This window comes from Portunus trituberculatus, chromosome 2 (assembly GCF_017591435.1).
Source record: "Portunus trituberculatus isolate SZX2019 chromosome 2, ASM1759143v1, whole genome shotgun sequence".
Taxonomy (NCBI): domain Eukaryota; kingdom Metazoa; phylum Arthropoda; class Malacostraca; order Decapoda; family Portunidae; genus Portunus; species Portunus trituberculatus.
Genome location: NC_059256.1, coordinates 7,723,236 through 7,742,350, shown reverse-complemented (window position 1 = coordinate 7,742,350; position 19,115 = coordinate 7,723,236). Strand labels below are relative to the sequence as shown.

General features: G+C 43.5%; 2 protein-coding genes across 2 annotated transcripts in view; one reads left to right on the top strand and one right to left on the bottom strand.

Annotated features, from left to right (window-relative positions):
- LOC123506586 (forkhead box protein L2-like) overlaps positions 1-354 on the top strand; it is a 5,264-nt gene extending 4,910 nt beyond the window's left edge. Inside the window, exon 3 of the mRNA XM_045258812.1 lies at positions 286-354. Within this exon, the coding sequence (XP_045114747.1) occupies positions 286-354 (69 nt within the window). The remainder of the gene's footprint in view (positions 1-285) is intronic.
- A 42-nt stretch (positions 355-396) lies between these two features.
- Positions 397-3,633, bottom strand: LOC123506579. The gene is made up of 4 exons (XM_045258798.1): positions 3,573-3,633; positions 3,405-3,465; positions 1,265-1,330; positions 397-1,165 (listed from the first exon to the last, which is right to left on the bottom strand). Exons 1-4 carry the CDS (start codon positions 3,631-3,633, stop codon positions 397-399), a joined length of 957 nt encoding a protein of 318 aa, XP_045114733.1.
- Between the last annotated feature and the right edge of the window lie 15,482 nt (positions 3,634-19,115).

The window sequence follows — 19,115 nt, the reverse complement described above, 5'->3', positions numbered from 1 at the left end:
TTTGTAAGTTTACAATTGTGCTGTATTGTTTTTCTTGGGTGTTTCAAATTTGAGTGAGAGAGGAATGTGGAGGTGTGTAGCCCTGCGATTGGTTGATTGCATGCATCGGTGCGGGTTGTGTTAAAGCCAAGGATTTGGTATTAGGATGTGCTATAGGGGTATTGTATATCATAATGAAGTGGAATCTGGACTAAAATATTAGAAGGGATCAAGTGTATACCCAGGAGGTAGTTTTTGTTAAGCAATTCAGAGAAAGTTACACTTGATATCTGTTCGGAAACACAGATATTGCTGTGCACGAGGACAGACACGTGCCAGGGCAGGAGGCATTGCAGTCAGACAGTCAGACAGTAGCCGCCATAGTGAAGGAAGTGGCAGGAAGATTTAGGGACACAATTATTGTAAGTACCTACGTGTCATCTTGAAGATTACTGTGCACAAGTTAGACATCTTGTACATGTTATAAGGATACCTGTTGATGAGTGTGTTAGTGATGTAAGGATACCTGTTGATGAGTGTGTTAGTGATGTAAGGATACCTGTTGATGAGTGTGTTAGTGATGTAAGGATACCTGTTGATGAGTGTGTTAGTGATGTAAGGATACCTGTTGATGAGTGTGTTAGTGATGTAAGGATACCTGTTGATGAGTGTGTTAGTGATGTAAGGATACCTGTTGATGAGTGTGTTAGTGATGTAAGGATACCTGTTGATGAGTGTGTTAGTGATGTAAGGATACCTGTTGATGAGTGTGTTAGTGATGTAAGGATACCTGTTGATGAGTGTGTTAGTGATGTAAGGATACCTGTTGATGAGTGTGTTAGTGATGTAAGGATACCTGTTGATCAGTGTGTTAGTGGTGTAAGGATACCTGTTGATGAGTGTGTTAGTGATGTAAGGATACCTGTTGATGAGTGTGTTAGTGATGTAAGGATACCTGTTGATCAGTGTGTTAGTGATGTAAGGATACCTGTTGATGAGTGTGTTAGTGATGTAAGGATACCTGTTGATGAGTGTGTTAGTGATGTAAGGATACCTGTTGATGAGTGTGTTAGTGATGTAAGGATACCTGTTGATGAGTGTGTTAGTGGTAGAATGATATCTGTTGATGAGTGTGTTAGTGATGTAAGGATACCTGTTGATCAGTGTGTTAGTGATGTAAGGATACCTGTTGATGAGTGTGTTAGTGATGTAAGGATACCTGTTGATGAGTGTGTTAGTGGTAGAATGATATCTGTTGATGAGTGTGTTAGTGGTGTAAGGATACCTGTTGATCAGTGTGTTAGTGATGTAAGGATACCTGTTGATCAGTGTGTTAGTGATGTAAGGATACCTGTTGATCAGTGTGTTAGTGGTAGAATGATATCTGTTGAGTGTGTTAGTGGTAGAATGATGTCTGTTGATGAGTGTGTTAGTGGTAGAATGATATCTGTTGAGTGTGTTAGTGGTAGAATGATGTCTGTTGATGAGTGTGTCAGTGGTAGAATGATATCTGTTGAGTGTGTTAGTGGTAGAATGATGTCTGTTGATGAGTGTGTTAGTGGTAGAATGATATCTGTTGAGTGTGTTAGTGGTAGAATGATATCTGTTGAGTGTGTTAGTGGTAGAATGATGTCTGTTGAGTGTGTTAGTGGTAGAATGATGTCTGTTGATGAGTGTGTTAGTGGTAGAATGATATCTGTTGAGTGTGTTAGTGGTAGAATGATATCTGTTGAGTGTGTTAGTGGTAGAATGATATCTGTTGAGTGTGTTAGTGGTAGAATGATGTCTGTTGAGTGTGTTAGTGGTAGAATGATATCTGTTGAGTGTGTTAGTGGTAGAATGATATCTGTTGAGTGTGTTAGTGGTAGAATGATATCTGTTGAGTGTGTTAGTGGTAGAATGATATCTGTTGAGTGTGTTAGTGGTAGAATGATGTCTGTTGATGAGTGTGTTAGTGGTAGAATGATGTCTGTTGAGTGTGTTAGTGGTAGAATGATATCTGTTGAGTGTGTTAGTGGTAGAATGATATCTGTTGAGTGTGTTAGTGGTAGAATGATGTCTGTTGATGAGTGTGTTAGTGGTAGAATGATATCTGTTGAGTGTGTTAGTGGTAGAATGATGTCTGTTGATGAGTGTGTTAGTGGTAGAATGATATCTGTTGAGTGTGTTAGTGGTAGAATGATATCTGTTGAGTGTGTTAGTGGTAGAATGATGTCTGTTGAGTGTGTTAGTGGTAGAATGATGTCTGTTGATGAGTGTGTTAGTGGTAGAATGATATCTGTTGAGTGTGTTAGTGGTAGAATGATATCTGTTGAGTGTGTTAGTGGTAGAATGATGTCTGTTGATGAGTGTGTTAGTGGTAGAATGATGTCTGTTGAGTGTGTTAGTGGTAGAATGATATCTGTTGAGTGTGTTAGTGGTAGAATGATGTCTGTTGATGAGTGTGTTAGTGGTAGAATGATATCTGTTGAGTGTGTTAGTGGTAGAATGATGTCTGTTGATGAGTGTGTTAGTGGTAGAATGATATCTGTTGAGTGTGTTAGTGGTAGAATGATATCTGTTGAGTGTGTTAGTGGTAGAATGATATCTGTTGAGTGTGTTAGTGGTAGAATGATATCTGTTGAGTGTGTTAGTGGTAGAATGATATCTGTTGAGTGTGTTAGTGGTAGAATGATGTCTGTTGAGTGTGTTAGTGGTAGAATGATGTCTGTTGATGAGTGTGTTAGTGATAGAATGATATCTGTTGATGAGTGTGTTAGTGGTAGAATGATATCTGTTGATGAGTGTGTTAGTGGTAGAATGATATCTGTTGATGAGTGTGTTAGTGGTAGAATGATATCTGTTGATGAGTGTGTTAGTGGTAGAATGATGTCTGTTGATGAGTGTGTTAGTGGTAGAATGATGTCTGTTGATGAGTGTGTTAGTGGTAGAATGATATCTGTTGAGTGTGTTAGTGGTAGAATGATGTCTGTTGATGAGTGTGTTAGTGATAGAATGATGTCTGTTGATGAGTGTGTTAGTGGTAGAATGATATCTGTTGAGTGTGTTAGTGGTAGAATGATGTCTGTTGATGAGTGTGTTAGTGGTAGAATGATGTCTGTTGAGTGTGTTAGTGGTAGAATGATGTCTGTTGATGAGTGTGTTAGTGGTAGAATGATGTCTGTTGATGAGTGTGTTAGTGGTAGAATGATGTCTGTTGATGAGTGTGTTAGTGGTAGAATGATATCTGTTGAGTGTGTTAGTGGTAGAATGATGTCTGTTGATGAGTGTGTTAGTGGTAGAATGATATCTGTTGATGAGTGTGTTAGTGGTAGAATGATGTCTGTTGAGTGTGTTAGTGGTAGAATGATGTCTGTTGACGGAAATTACAATAAGAAGTGAAGTAAATGAAGTGTAAATTTGCAGCATGGCAGACAGAGGTATACTGGTGTGAAGTGGACTGCAGTGTGTTCATGGCTCGGAGCGGCCGGTCATATTGCGAGTTACCTGATCAATTAATTTATGTGAAATTATGATAAACAATGATTCCTCCCTGGTGTTCCCGGGTGTGTTTAGGGGAATGATTTTGTCATGAAAATGGTTGTTTAGATTACCACTGTGTTGCAGGCTGAACCGTTCAATAAAGATAGGACAAGGCAGCCCCGACCCATTCATCATATCACACTACAATGATGATCATCTTCTATCTAATTGGGAGTGTACAGAGTAAATGTTACACTGGTGTCCTCTCGTATAGTTAATAGGGGAACGGTGCAACAGGTCTTCAGGCTTTATCGATGACACTCCATGGAAAATCTGCCAATATTTGATCACATCATGACGACGACGTCTTCCCTGGATAGAATACAGATTTAAAGATTTTAAACGGTCTAAGTAAGTAAGATGTTCCATACCACGGATTGTTTTAGTCCATCTTCTCTGCACTCCTTCCACCAGCTTTCAAGTCACTCCAGCCGCTAGCTGCTCCAGCCCTCGGTCACTCCAGCCCCTGACCTTGGTCACTCTGGCCTCCCCTCCCTGGTCACTCCAGCCCCTGACCCTGGTCACTCCAACCCCTCAACCTGGTCACTCCAACCCCTGACCCTGGTCACTCCAGCCCCTGAACCTGGTCACTCCAACCCCTGACCCTGGTCACTCCAACCCCTCAACCTGGTCACTCCAGCCCCTGACCCTGGTCACTCCAACCCCTGACCCTGGTCACTCCAACCCCTGACCCTGGTCACTCCAACCCCTCAACCTGGTCACTCCAACCCCTGACCCTGGTCACTCCAACCCCTGAACCTGGTCACTCCGGCCTCCCCCACTGGTCACTCCGGCCTCCCCCCCTGGTCACTCCGGCCTCCCCCCCTGGTCACTCCGGCCTCCCCCACTGGTCACTCCGGCCTCCCCTGGTCACTCTGGTCTCCCCACTGGTCCTCCGGCCTCCCCTGGTCACTCCGGCCTCCCCACTGGTCACTCCGGCCTTCCCCCCTGGTCACTCCGGTCTTCCCCCTGGTCACTCCGGTCTCCCCTGGTCACTCTGGTCTCCCCACCTGGTCACTCTGGCCTCCCCCCCTAGTCCCTCCAGCCTTCCCCCCTGGTCACTCCCTGGTGACTCCGGGTCCTCCTTGTTTACTCATGCAAACAGGCTGAACACTGTTCAAACAAGAGTGGAAAGCATCCTCCTTCTCTGGTGCATGTTTCACTTTTAGCTATTGCCAAGACGACTTTAACATTGGTCAAAATGAACACCAAGAAAGTCATCCTTTACAGCTAAATCATCAAACAAAACACAAACAACAATGCTCAAAATACAAATGAAAGTCATAATTCATTCTATTCACCACAAAATAACAACAACAAAATAAAAATTGACTTCTAATTTTGTTTTGTCACAAAAGCACATAAGGAAAATACTACTACTACTACTACTACTACTAATAATAATAATAATAATAATAATAATAATAATAATAACAACAACAATAATGTAGCATTTAAAACATAGATAAACTTTGTCAAACTAAAGAAGTGGAGTGGTTGGTGTACTCAGTGTGATAATATTCTACAGAATATTGTAAATGTAGACACAACAGTCTACCTAACCTAAGCTAACTCTTTATTTGTGTATATACTGTATATGAAACAATAAGCATACATTTTCCACATTTCTATTTACTTCCAAAAAGAACACATACCCACTTGCTAGGTTGACGCACACACATGAACGTGCGTGCAGCCACGGGGGCCGCAGTGACCTGGCTCGAAGGCAGGGCAGGCCGGAGTGACCAGGACCAGAACTAGGGGCCAGAGTGAGCAGTGACTTGTTTCCTTGCGGCATTCTCAAGTCACTATGATATCCTGTGTTGCACAGAGATGAAGAGTACTCTTATGTCAGTGGTGAAAATTAACTGTGCATTTCAAGATGTTCTCTGCCACTCTGCTCCCTTCATGCACCACGTTACCAACCAAAATGGTTCCAAGTTTGAGAGACCTAACCTATGACGACAGATTAAACAGATTAAAACTTCCCACACTGCAACACCGGAGAGAAAGAGGAGACCTAATTGCTAGATACATGTACAGTACAGGACATGGAAGGGCATGGACACAGTTGACAAAGAAGACTTATTGGTGTGGGACTCAAGAGATACAAGGGGACATGGCAGCAAAGTGAAAAAGACCGCGTGTACAAGACACATTAAGAAATGTCTTCCAAACAGAAGCACAGAAATATGGAACAATTTGGATGAAACTTGTTCAAGTCAGAAATATTCCTGACTTTACGGCTAAACTGGATGACTAGAGGTATGGAGACAGGACAGCACGAGCAGACCCTTTTTTTACTTTGCTGCAAAACACAACTAGGTAAATAGACAGGCAGCAGCATGTACCAGCCCAAAGAGTTTGGTCCACCCAACAGTCAACAGTCAACACTAACTGGCAGCGACAGTGTTCCCGTGAGACTCCTCGGTGAGTGAGCGTTGCTGCTTCTCCTTCTTCTTTTGTGGAGCTGTTTGCTTTTGAACGCTGATCAGGTCCTGCCTCCGCCGCGGGTCCGTTTTTGCCTCCTCCACTGCCTGTGAGGGAGAACAAACACACAATACCACCGCCAATACTTACACTTGTATGTGCAGGTCCCGTCCTGTCTGCTGGCTGCTGCGCTGTCCTACGCACTTCCCAGGTTTCCAGTGGCATGAAGTTGCTTCACACAGACGTTCTTTCTCCTCCCTACTCCCCCACAGGCCCACCACAGTTAGGATCCTGCCATCCTCCTCCCTTATCCTAGTCTCCCACTCTTGCCTTCCTATCTTCCTATCACCTCTACGACTGCCTCTTTCAACCTTCTCCTCTGCCTCTCAAACCCCATACACTCTACTCCTGTAGAAGGCTGCGATGATGGCCTTGGCTGACGTGCTGCACTGCTGCCGCCCGCCCGCCCATCACAGGCCACAGGACTGGTGCGTACTCTTGTCCACACCTGTTGAGTAAGGCACAGGTGAAGGGTGGGTGGATAGCGGCAGGCCTCACCTGTATATTGTTTACACAGCAAGTGGAGTGGGTGTAACAGGTCAATATTCAACCAAAAGAAGTTTTTCTCGCTTAATTCTTATCTTATTCAATCTAGAAAATAACCATTTAACGTTTTATATTTTTTCTTATTCTTTTCGTTCTTTATTTGCCAAAAACAATGAAATTCTGTATTTTCATCAGTAAATGTCGACATTTTAACCAAATAGTTTTATAAATCAATGTTTTATGTCTCTTAATTGTTACTTTCCGGTCTCGTAGTTTACTCGTAATTTTTCACCACCTTTTGTGTGTATGAATGAAAGGTGACTGGTTTATTGACAATGTTGCACAAAGCATGTGGTTGTGTTTACATCTGAGCGTGTGTGTGTGTGTGTGTGTGTGTGTGTGTGTGTGTGTGTGTGTGTGTGTGTGTGTGTGTGTGTGTGTGTGTGTGTGTGTGTTGATCTTGATCTTGATGCTACAGGTGACGCAGAATTTCTTCTGCGTCAGGTCTTTGTATCGGCAGCACCTGTAGGGAAAAATAAGAAAAAAGAAACAAACAACAAAGAGGGCAATCACCATCTTTCACACCACTAGTTCCTGCATCCAGCACGCCACATTCTCTCCAGGAACTCTTTTACAGCCTCAATCATCCTTCCATTCGTCTCCCCACAGCACCACCATCCATTCCCTTCCTGTCATCTCCACTCTGTCATGCCCCAGCTCCCTCAGCACCACTTGCATCATCTCATACCTGTCTCTGGCATACTTCACACACTCCACCACCACATGTTCCACTGTCTCATCCTCTCCCAAGTCACACATCTGGCACACTTTGCTGCGGGACTCAGACCATCTATAATTCCTTGCATTCACATCCATGCACTGTGCCCTAGCTCGGAAGAGAAGATCACCACCCAGGCTTCCGTCATACCACTTTTCATACATTGGGGCCTCTTTCTCTCTATACCATACCAAGGTACTCTTTTGCTCCATCCTATTTCTCCAGTCATCCAGTCCCACACCTTTCACTACTCTGTCTATCTCACTCTTCCACTTCCTTACATCCCATTCTCTACCTTCTCCATTTCTAACAATCATACTCCAGTCTTCTCTAAATGTCTTCCTTCTACCTGTTGAAAAGCCCAACTACTTATTAACCACTCTTCACCACCATCCTGACACACTTCTTCCCCACTTGCTACTCCTGACATTCCACAGAAACACTTTTCTCACTATCCTTGCATCATTCATTCGTTCTAACCTAGCCTTATACCTTTAGGGTCGCTTTTACATACCTTTCTCTAAAAGTGCTCCAACCCATATCACCCCTAAGGGCCTCTACTGCTGCATATCTAGGTGCATTAAGTGCCATTCTTGCAACTCTATTCTGCCCTATTTCTAACTTATCTAGTTCACTCTCATTCCAAGCAATCACATCCATACCATACATGATGCTCGGAACAGCCACGCTCTTCCAAACTTCTCGCAGCACGTCATATTTACTCGCCCTCATCCTTGCTGCACTTCCTAGACGACCTACCCACTGATTTGCCATACTTATCTTCTCATTCTTAATCTTTCACAGCCATCCGGACTCATCCACATCCCCAGATACTTATATTCATCTGTCTGCTGCATCTCATTCTCACCTAATCTCCACACTGGTTCCTCTCATCCTCTGACCCATTCACAACCATTACCTTACTCTTTTCACTACTAAACCTCACTCCAAAATCTCTTCCATACCCATCTACAACATCAAGCATACTCTGTAGCTCTTCTGCCGACTCACTCATAACAACATCATCTGCATACAAGAGCACACATATCTTATCATTTCCCACATTTACACCTGCATTCATTCTCCTCATTCTAGCAGCCAGTTCTTCTGTATATAAGCTAAAGAGGGTTGGTGATAATATGCAACCCTGCCTAACTCCTCTTTCACTCTTCACCCAGTCTGTCTCTACATCTCCTAGTTTATACTTAGCTCTTGTATCCACATACATACTTCTCACTATGTTAACTATCTTTGCACTTAACCCAATCTTTTCTAACACCCTACCTAGCATTTCTCTGTTTACCCTATCATATGCTTTCTCTATGTCTAGAAACCTAAGTATAGTTTGCTACCATCTTTCTTCTTTCTCTCAATCAATTCATTCACCACAAACAGATTGTCTTCAGCTCTCCTGTCCACACGGAATCCATTTTGCTCTTCACCTAACACTCCAACTCTCTCAATCCATTTGCACAATCTCTCATTCAACACCGCACTGAACACTTTTCCTACTGTGTTAACTAACGCAATCGGCCTGTAGTTCCTCAACTCATTCTTACTCTTATATCCTCCCTTATGCAACAAGGTCACCCTGCATTCATTCCACATTCTCGGCACTCTCTCCTCCTCCCACACCTGGTTAAACAACTCAGTCATCCTGTCAATCACAACCTCTCCTCCATTTTTGTACAATTCATAAGGTATCTCATCCGGCCCTGCTGCCTTCCCATTCTTCTGCTTCTTCACACATTTCTCCACCTCCTCCCTGCTGATCCTTTCATTCAACTCATCTGCATCCTTTCTCTCCAGTGACACATGTCCTTCACCCACATCAAAGACCTCACCTACACCTCCAATCTCTTCCCAGAACTCTTTTATTGCCCTTCTCATTTCTTCCTTATCAGTCACCACTGCCCCATTCACCTTCAGGCTCTCCACATTCTCACTGTCAGGCATCCCCTCACCCCTCAGGAATCTATACCATTCTCGCCCACCTTCCATACCTTTCTCTCTAAGGGACTGAATCACACTTCTCTCACATTTAACTTTAGCATTCATTATCTTTCGCTTCGTCATTCGCTGCTGACTCACATACGCTGTCCATGCATTCTGGTACTCACTTTCAGCCTCCTCACTCTCATGTCTCCTCTTTCTTAACTGTCTGCACACCCTATTCAGTCTCTTCCTTTCCTTCCTAGCATCCCTGATCTCATCATTCCACCACAGCCTACTTCTATGCTTTCTAGCACTTGTTCTTACATACCCTATCTGACTGGCTGCTGCGTTCTTCACATTCTCTACAAATCTGTCATTCAGTTCATCCACACCACTCATGCTCTCATCCTCCCAGCTCCTCTCGCTCAAGTCCACCTGGAAATTCTCCCATCCTGCATCTCTCAACCTCCACTTTTTCCTCTTGACCTTGGCATTTGTTCTGTCTCTTCCATTCAACTTACATTTTAGCACCAGCATGTTGTGGTCTGAGACTATGTCAATCATCCCATCTTCATCTATCCACATATGGTCAACAATTTCACGCATTCTCCCATTCACTAGCATGTAGTCAATCGCAGACTCCTGGTTCCTCGCACACCAAGTCACTCGTCCTTCAGCCAGGGTCTCATTCAGATTCTCCAAACTCATCTCATTCACAAACTCATCCAGCATCTCACCATTCCTGTTCATTTGTTCACCTAACATACCTACGTGAGCATTCATGTCTCCCATAACAATCACTCTCTCTCCAGCACAATCTCTTGCAATCTTTTTCCGTAAATCTTTAGAACAGGACCTCCTCTCTAATCCATGCAATAATATCACAAAATGATGAGTAGTTAATGGAGAACATGAACCTTGTGGTCTTGTTTGGGGGTCACACACGGTTATGTCACATTGCCTCACTGAAATTAGAGACGTCACTCGGAGTCCAAATAGTAAACACTGCTATTGTCTATTGTATATATCTGGGGTTTGTGGGTAACAGGAAGTGACTGTCTGTTGTTCATACCCTGGGTTTGTGGGTAACTGGTGAATAGGATTCTTATTGTGTCTATAGTTCTTTTGTCCAATGACGCGCCACCACCTCTTAACACCACAAGCTGCACCAATGGGAATTTGCTATATGTATTCGTAGGCGGGGCACAGCTGGGCAGACAGGTGCACAGAGATCTGTGCGCGCAGTTGAGCCATGGCCACCAGGGACATTAGTTGTAAAGGTTGCGAATTTGATTACTGGGAAATCATCGCTCCTGCGATGCAAGTCAGTGTACAATGGCGAAGAGGACCAGCCAGGACCTTCATCCTTTCGTTAAGGTATTGTGAGGAGGGCTATTGGTAGAGGTAGGGCATATTGTGTCAAGCTATAAGAGAACCGGTGTGGGGGGAGGGAAGCTGCCCCAAAGCAAGGATACGCTAGGTTAGGTTTAGGTTAGGTTTAGGTTAGTGTTGCAGGGGGGAGTGCAGCCCCCCTGGGTAGGTTAGGTTATGTTAGGTTAGGTTTATGTTGCAGGAGGATCCGGGGGGGCGCAGCACCCCCCCGGATAGGTTAGGTTATGTTTGATTAGGTTTATGTTAGGGTTAGGTTAGTGTTTAAGGGGGGTCTGGGGGTCACAGCCCCCCCGGTTAGGTTAGGTTTTTGTCCTTTAGATTTTTTTGGATCGCCATATATCACCTCTTTTGGCTCCCCCAAAACTCCGATTCCCCACGTTCCCCCTAGCTTGTTGGGGGGAAAGGGGGCAAGGTAATTCTTAAGAAATACACTTTCACACATATCTTATTAATATTTTCCCCTCTCCCCCAACAAGCTTGGGGGCACGTGGTGAATCGGGGGTTTTGGGGGGGCAGGCATATTTAAGTGGTATATGGAGGCTGAAAATCTAGGGAAATTTCCCTAGATGGAAAAAAAATCTTACAGGAAAATTTCCCTAAAAATGCCCCAAAAAATCCCTATACATTAATAACTATTCGATTTTCCCTAGATGGAAAAATCATACAGGAAAATTTCCCTAAAAATGCCAAAAAAATCCCTATACATTAATAACTATTCAATTTTCTTCATAAAGCCAAGTGGTAACCTAACCTATCGGGGTCTGTCCTCCCCTCGACCTGCCCCCTTTAAGCACTGAACGAACAATTTCTAACCTAACCTAACCTAGCGGGGGACTGCGGCCCCCTCGACCCCACTTTTGACACTAAACGAACAATTTGAGATATGTGGACTTTGACAAATCTAGGAAAATTTCCCCAAATGTTCGAAAATATCCCTAAATACAGGGAAGTTTTACATAACCTTCACCCTGCAACAATAACCTAACCCTAACATAAACCTAACGTCACCTAACCTAACCGGGGGGCTGCGGCCCCCCGGACCCCCCACCTACAACACTAACCTAACCTAACCGGGGGGCTGCCCCCCCCCTACAACACTAACCGGTTTTCTTATAGCTTGACACAATATGCCCTACCTCTACCAATAGCCCTCCTCACAATACCTTAACGAAAGGATGAAGGTCCTAGCTGGTCCTCTTCTCCATTGTACACTGACTTGCATCGCAGGAGCGATGATTTCCCAGTAATCAAATTCGCAACCGCTACAACTAATGTCCCTGGTGGCCATGGCTCAACTGCGCACACAGATCTCTGTGCAGCTGTCCGCCCAGCTGTGCCCCGCCTACGAATACATATAGCAAATTCCCATTGGCGCAGCCTGTGGTGTTAAGAGGTGGTGGCACGTCATTGCACAAAAGAAATATAGACACAATAAGAATCCTATTCACCAGTTACCCACAAACCCCAGCTACAAACAAATGCAAGTCAGTGCACTGTTCATTTCCGAGTGTGATGGAGCTCCATGGCTCGCCGAACACCGCACATTTGAAGTGTTGTGTACGACACACTAAGGCCGTCCCTCAAGTAAAACCACAAGAAACGTATTGTGCATTAAGTACTTTATCACTAAATGTGAGTATTTTACTGCTTCCGGGAATATAGAGGTGATTAATTACTGGCGGAAAACACCATGACGTCAAAAGCGTCATTAAACGTCATAGACTTAGGAGCATGCACAAAAGCACCGTGCGTGTAAACCAACGCACGAACGCACTTCAGCACGGACAGGGTAAGCAAGACGGATCTCGGGAATACTGGAAAAACTTTAACATTGTATTGTAACCTTAATATCAACGAGCTATCAGTAAAACCTTTACAGACATGTAGCTATACTATATACACCTCTTGAAAGCACACCTTATCGAAAATAATCTTGGAGGCGCTGTCCTTAAGATTTTCCTTCTATTCTCCCTAACTGCTCTATCGCCTTCCACTGTCATATACACTACCACTACGACTATCCTCTCAGCTCTGCCACTCATTTCTACCTTATTTCTGCCTTATGCAGCAAGTGGTAGTGCAATCTGTCATGGGTAACATTACTCAACAAATTTGAACAAGTGTGGACTGTAGAGCTGTCTTAAAGGCATCCACAGCCACAGTGTTCAGAGGAACAACACTGTCAGGTAATGAGTTCCGCACATTGACACACCTCAGACGGAAGAAACATTTACGCCATTCAAGAGAAGAGTGCAGGTGAGCCAGTTTGACCCTGTGTCCCCGGGTGCCGACAACTGCATGGGGCCAACACAAACAGGTCCTGAGGATGGACACAAGACGTATGGTGAAATATTGCTCGACATTTAAACATGGTTGACGGTAAGTGAATGTAAACAAACAACTACCCAACAAGATGTCTTCCTCTGCTCACGACCAAATTAAATCCTGACAAGTCTTCAATCCTCACCTCCAACCACACCCTGCATAGAGGGAAGCAGTTCTTGGAGCGTGGCTGCTATCTCATCCAACGTTGATTTGCGTAAGCTTTATATGCTGTATAATTCATTATTAGGATCCCAAATGTGCCCTTTTTCCCTCACCCACTCCGTCTCCTCTACATCTCGGGATGCGTACATATCAAATCTTTCTACGTAACGTCACAACGTAAACAAAATTCACAAATCAACTGCACAAGAACAACGTGTTGATCTTGTTTTGCGACTGGGTTTATAAGTCGTTAGACACCTGTATTCAGTCAGAAACTTTACTGACTTGTAATTGCAGTCGCATATTGACACGTTTGAACCCGTCTTTACAGTGGCGCTTTCCATAGTCTTCGAGTGAGCCTCTCCCTCTCCCTCGCCAGCCAGCCAGCCAGCCAGCCAGCTACCCAGCCAGCCAGCTATCCAGCCAGCCAGCCAGCCAGCTACCCAGCCAGCCAGCCAGCCAGCCAGCCAGCTACCCAGCCAGCCAGCCAGCCAGCCAGCCAGCCAGCTACCCAGCCAGCCAGCTATCCAGTCAGTCAGCCAGTCAGCCAGCCAGCTACCCAGCCAGCCAGCTACCCACCCAGCCAGCCAGCCACCCAGCTACCCAGCCAGCCAGCCAGCCTGCCAGCCAGCTACCCAGCCAGCTACCCAGCCAGCCAGCCAGCCAGCCAGCCAGCCAGCCAGCTACCCAGCCAGCCAGCCACCCACCCACCCAGCTACCCAGCCAGCCAGCCAGCTACCCAGCTAGCCAGCCAGCCAGCCAGCTACCCAGCCAGCCAGCCAGCCAGCCAGCCAGCCAGCCAGCTACCCAGCCAGCCAGCCATCCAGCCAGCCACCCAGCCAGCCACCCAGCTACTCAGTCAGCCAGCCAGCCAGCCAGCCAGCTATCCAGCCCAGCCAGCGAGCCAGCCAGCCAGCCAGCCAGCCAGCCAGCTATCCAGCCAGTCAGCCAGTCAGCCAGCCAGCTACCCAGCCAGCCAGCTACCCACCCAGCCACCCAGCCACCCAGCCACCCAGCTACCCAGCCAGCCAGCCAGCCAGCTATCCAGCCAGCCAGCCACCCAGCTACCCAGCCACCCAGCCAGCCAGCCAGCCAGCCAGCCAGCCAGCCAGCCAGCCAGCTACCCAGCCAGCTACCCAGCCAGCCAGCCAGCTACCCAGCCAGCCAGCCAGCCAGCCAGCCAGCCAGCTACCCAGCCAGCCAGCCAGCCAGCCAGCCAGCCAGCCACCCAGCCACCCAGCTACCCAGCCAGCCAGCCAGCCAGCCAGCCAGCCAGCCAGCCAGCCAGCACCCAGCCAGCCACCCAGCCAGCTCAGCCAGCCATCAGCAGCCAGCCAGCCAGCCAGCCAGCCAGCCAGCCAGCCAGCCAGCCACCCAGCCAGCCAGCCAGCCAGCCCCAGCTAGCCAGCCAGCCAGCCAGCCAGCCACCCAGCTACCCAGCCAGCCACCCAGCCACCCAGCTACCCAGCCAGCCAGCCAGCCAGCTACCCAGCCAGCCAGCCAGCCAGCCACCCAACCAGCCAGCCAGCCAGCCAGCCACCCAACCAGCCAGCTACCCAGCCAGCCAGCCATCCAGCTGGCCAGCCACCCAGCTACCCAGCCAGTCAGCCAGCCAGCCACCCAGCTATCCAGCCAGCCAGCCAGCCAGCCAGCCAGCCAGCCGGTCACCACGTGTTGGAATTCATGGAACGTCAAGATGGCAACATAGGAATAAGTGCCAGGTGGTGGATTTATGGATTTTTCCACATTTTCTTGGTTTCTCTAAGTTTACTATTGCAAAATTATACATAATTATTATCTCTGTAATTAATTAATTAATATTATTATTATTATTATTATTATTATTATTATTATTATTATTATTATTATTATTTTGCTTTGTTTCGGTGTGATAAGGTCAAATTAACGGTAGTTGTATATTAGTGCCGGTGATTAGTGACCACCAAGAGTATGAACCAGAAATAGAAGAAATATTAGAAAAATATGTAGAAACAGGAACGAGAACAGGTTAGCTTTGGAGAGAAATAGGTCACGTCTATTTCTACCTATCATTTCGTATCTACACACTGAGAAATACAGGGTTAGAGAGAGAGAGAGAGAGTGTTATCTTTATTGCTACCTATTATTTCCTGTATGGCGTGGAGGTGGATAGCACAGCCTGTCTTTCGTCGGCCACGTGCAGCAGGTTGGGAGTAGACTGGAGTCAGTGAGCTGCGTCAGGCGAGTCGCGCATTTCTCACATAAGCTGAAGGGGTCTCTAACTTATACCCCGCACAAGCCTGCTCCGTCAGGGAGTACGCGCCTCTCACTTTTTTGATAGGTTAGAAGGGAAAACTGAGCAAGGTCCACATAAAATGATAGATAAGCTCAATTAGTTGCCTGTTCCTGCGCAAATCTTGGTCGTCCTGTCCCCCTTCATACTTCTGTGGACTAGGTGCAGCACCACTGCCGGCGGCTCATCAACAGCAAGCGAAAGCCAGGCCAGCACCTCCCTCCACTGCAGTCTGTAGAGCATCGTTCCGAGCGTGACTACAGGTACACTCAGTCAGGCAGCCACAGGGGAGACATCATCCTCCCGCCAAGACAGAGGCTGACGTTCCTGCTCATTCCTGCCGAGGTGCAGTACATGGCAGACATCCACCTTCCACTCCGCCACGCTCCACACATTGAAGTGTTGGTCTGCCGTCAACGCGGGGCAGTATACTAGACCAACTCAGTGCTTCATTATCACTAACTATTAGGCGTAAAGGTCTCGACAGAGCCCTACCAGCCGGAACACATTCGCACACAGCTGGTGGGATGTATTGGCTGAGGTTGGCTGTAATGTTAAGGCAAGTTTTCATGGTCAAATTCAACGCCAGTGATATTGAAGATTAGTGTGCTGCCCGATCACAGGGCTGTCAGCATGTACATTTTCGGAATTACCTTAAATGATGATGACAATTACATTATATTCAGAGACTTTTCGGTAGATTGTGTGTGTGTGTGTGTAATTCACCTCCTCAGTCGTTTGCTGGTCACCCAGCCAGTCTTCCCCATTACGGAGCGAGGTCAGAGCTCATAGACCGATCTTCGGGTAGGACTGAGACCACAACACACTCCACACACCGGGACAGCGAGGCCACAATCCCTCCAGTTACACCCCGTACCTATTTACTACTAAGTGAACACACCCCACACATTAAGAAAGTGTGTGTGTGTGTATGTACTCTGTGACTAATATATTTCACGAATCTTAATATCTTTTGTACTCTTGTCTCGGGAAAACATGTAAAAAAAAAAAAAAAAAAAAAAAAAAAAGATTAAAGCTTGATGTAGCAGATCAGAGAGAGAGAGAGAGAGAGAGAGAGATTATATATACAAGTACTGCCACCTATTTCCTCAGTACACACTGGAAAATAGAGGCCAAGAGGAGGAACTAGAGTTAGTGATAGAGTGCCAGAGTGACTCGGACAACACAATGGCGGACGTCTTTCCAATAGCCTGTGAAATACATAAAGAGGTTAATTAAAAAAAGACAATTATTGGCGTAGCACCCAGAAAATTTTTATTATTTAGATATTTTAAGGAATTTTAAGTATTCTTATTAAGGGAACACTGAAATGTATTGACAGATGCCTATAATAATAATAATAATAATAATAATAATAATAATAATACGTACATATATTTACATACGTACATACACACATCTTAAACGTATATGACTCCTTCTCATAAAAAATAAGAAAAAAAAACGCACATAAAAGTAGTAGTAGTAGTAATAATAATAATAATAATAATAATAATAATAATAATAATAATAATAATAATAATAATAATAATAACAATAATAATAATACATTTTTAACAATAACAAGAAACAGATACCAGAAAAGCTATTATTATTATTATTATTATTATTATTAACATCATCATCATCATTATTATTATTATTATCATTACTTCTTACACGTAAAACAAAAATAAAACAAGAAAATGTTAATATCTATTCAAATATTTCTTAAGATTAATGTGTCTTTCAAAATTAGAAAGAAAGAGAGAGAGAGAGAGAGAGAGAGAGAGAGAGAGAGAGAGAGAGAGAGAGAGAGAGAGAGAGAGAAATAATAACGATAATACTTAAAATTATTACTTATTTGTGCAAAAGAGAGAGAAAGAGAAAGAGAGAGAGAGAGAGAGAGAGAGAGAGAGAGAGAGAGAGAGAGAGAGAGAGAGAGAGAGAGAATCACTACCTACTAATACAACAATAACAAGTTATACTAAAAAAAAAAAATAATAGTCATAATAATAACAATAATAATAATAATAATAATAATAATAATAATAATAATAATAATAATAATAATAATAATAATAATAGTCATCTAGCCATCAGATGACAGCCAGCACACACACACACACACACACACACACACACACACACACACACACACACACACACACACACACACACCATAAAATAACAAAATAATGGAGAGAGAGAGAGAGAGAGAGAGAGAGAGAGAGAGAGAGAGATTAAATGTAATAATAATAATAATAATAATAATAATAATAATAATAATAATAATAACAAAAATGATTGAATAAACTAAGAATTATTATTACTATTTCTATTATTATTATTATTATTATTATTATTATTATTACTTATGATATGTTAGGTAGATTACTTTGACAAATACCTATTATTATTATTATTATTATTATTATTATTATTATTATTATTACAAGAGAATTACATTGATATGTTATGTTATAGAACCCTGATTACCAAATAATAATAATAATAATAATAATAATAATAATAATAATAATAATAATAACAATTTTTTACTTTGAAGAAAAATCGAGAGAGAGAGAGAGAGAGAGAGAGAGAGAGAGAGAGAGAGAGAGAGAGAGAGAGAGAGAGAGAGAGAGAGAGAGAGAAAAGAGTACTGGAAGATCATATTTATTTCAAAGCACCATAAAATATTAGCACCTTTTAATTAGAGAGAGAGAGAGAGAGAGAGAGAGAGAGAGAGAGAGAGAGAGAGAGAGAGAGAGAGAGAAAGAGAGAGTAAGGATGTGGTGTGCGTGCGTGTGTGCGTGTTTGTAAGATATAAGGCACAGTTAAGAAATTATTATTATTATTATCATTATTATTATTATTATTACTATTATTATTAGTGTTTTTCTATTTTCATTAAGGCTTCAATGTGTGTGTGTGTGTGTGTGTGTGTGTGTGTGTGTGTGTGTGTGTGTGTGTGTGTGTGTGTGTGTGTGTGTGTGTGTGTGTACATTGAAATATATATACTCTCTCTCTCTCTCTCTCTCTCTCTCTCTCTCTCTCTCTCTCTCTCTGCTGATTAGAAGAGAGAGAGAGAGAGAGAGAGAGAGAGAGAGAGAGAGAGAGAGAGAGAGAGAGAGAGAGAGAGAGAACAAAAACAAAATAAAACAATATAATAATTTTTCACAAAAAAAAAAAAAAAAAAAAAAAAAAAAAAAATTGTAATATTTGCTTAATTTTCTTATATATGTGCGTTAATCAACAATGTGCGCACACACACACACACACACACACACACACACACACACACACACACACACACACACACACACACTAATAATAATAATAATAATAATAATAAAAATAATAATAATAATATTTTTCATTTGTATTCGGGAAAAAATCGGTAAATTTAGTAGAAAACATTTTGAAAGACGGAAAAATTTGACACGAAACACATAAATAGAATCTAAATGGTACGTTCACAGTGTGTCAAAACTATAAGGCGTGTTTTGAGAATTCAATTATTTTAGCATTATATAGAAAAACACGAAGAAAATTTAGAAAAAGTAATTTAAAACAAGAAATATTTACTTTAGCTAAAAAGAAAAAAAAAAAAAACAATAAATTTCTTCTTTTTTTTCTAAGTCAAAATTCTGCTTTTTTTTTTTCGTGTTCGCAAATCAAAATCGTGTTCTTTTAATAGCCTTTTCTTTTCCTCGCAACTCAAAATGCGGTTCTTTTCTTTTTTTTTTCTCTAATGTCTACACAAATAATTGA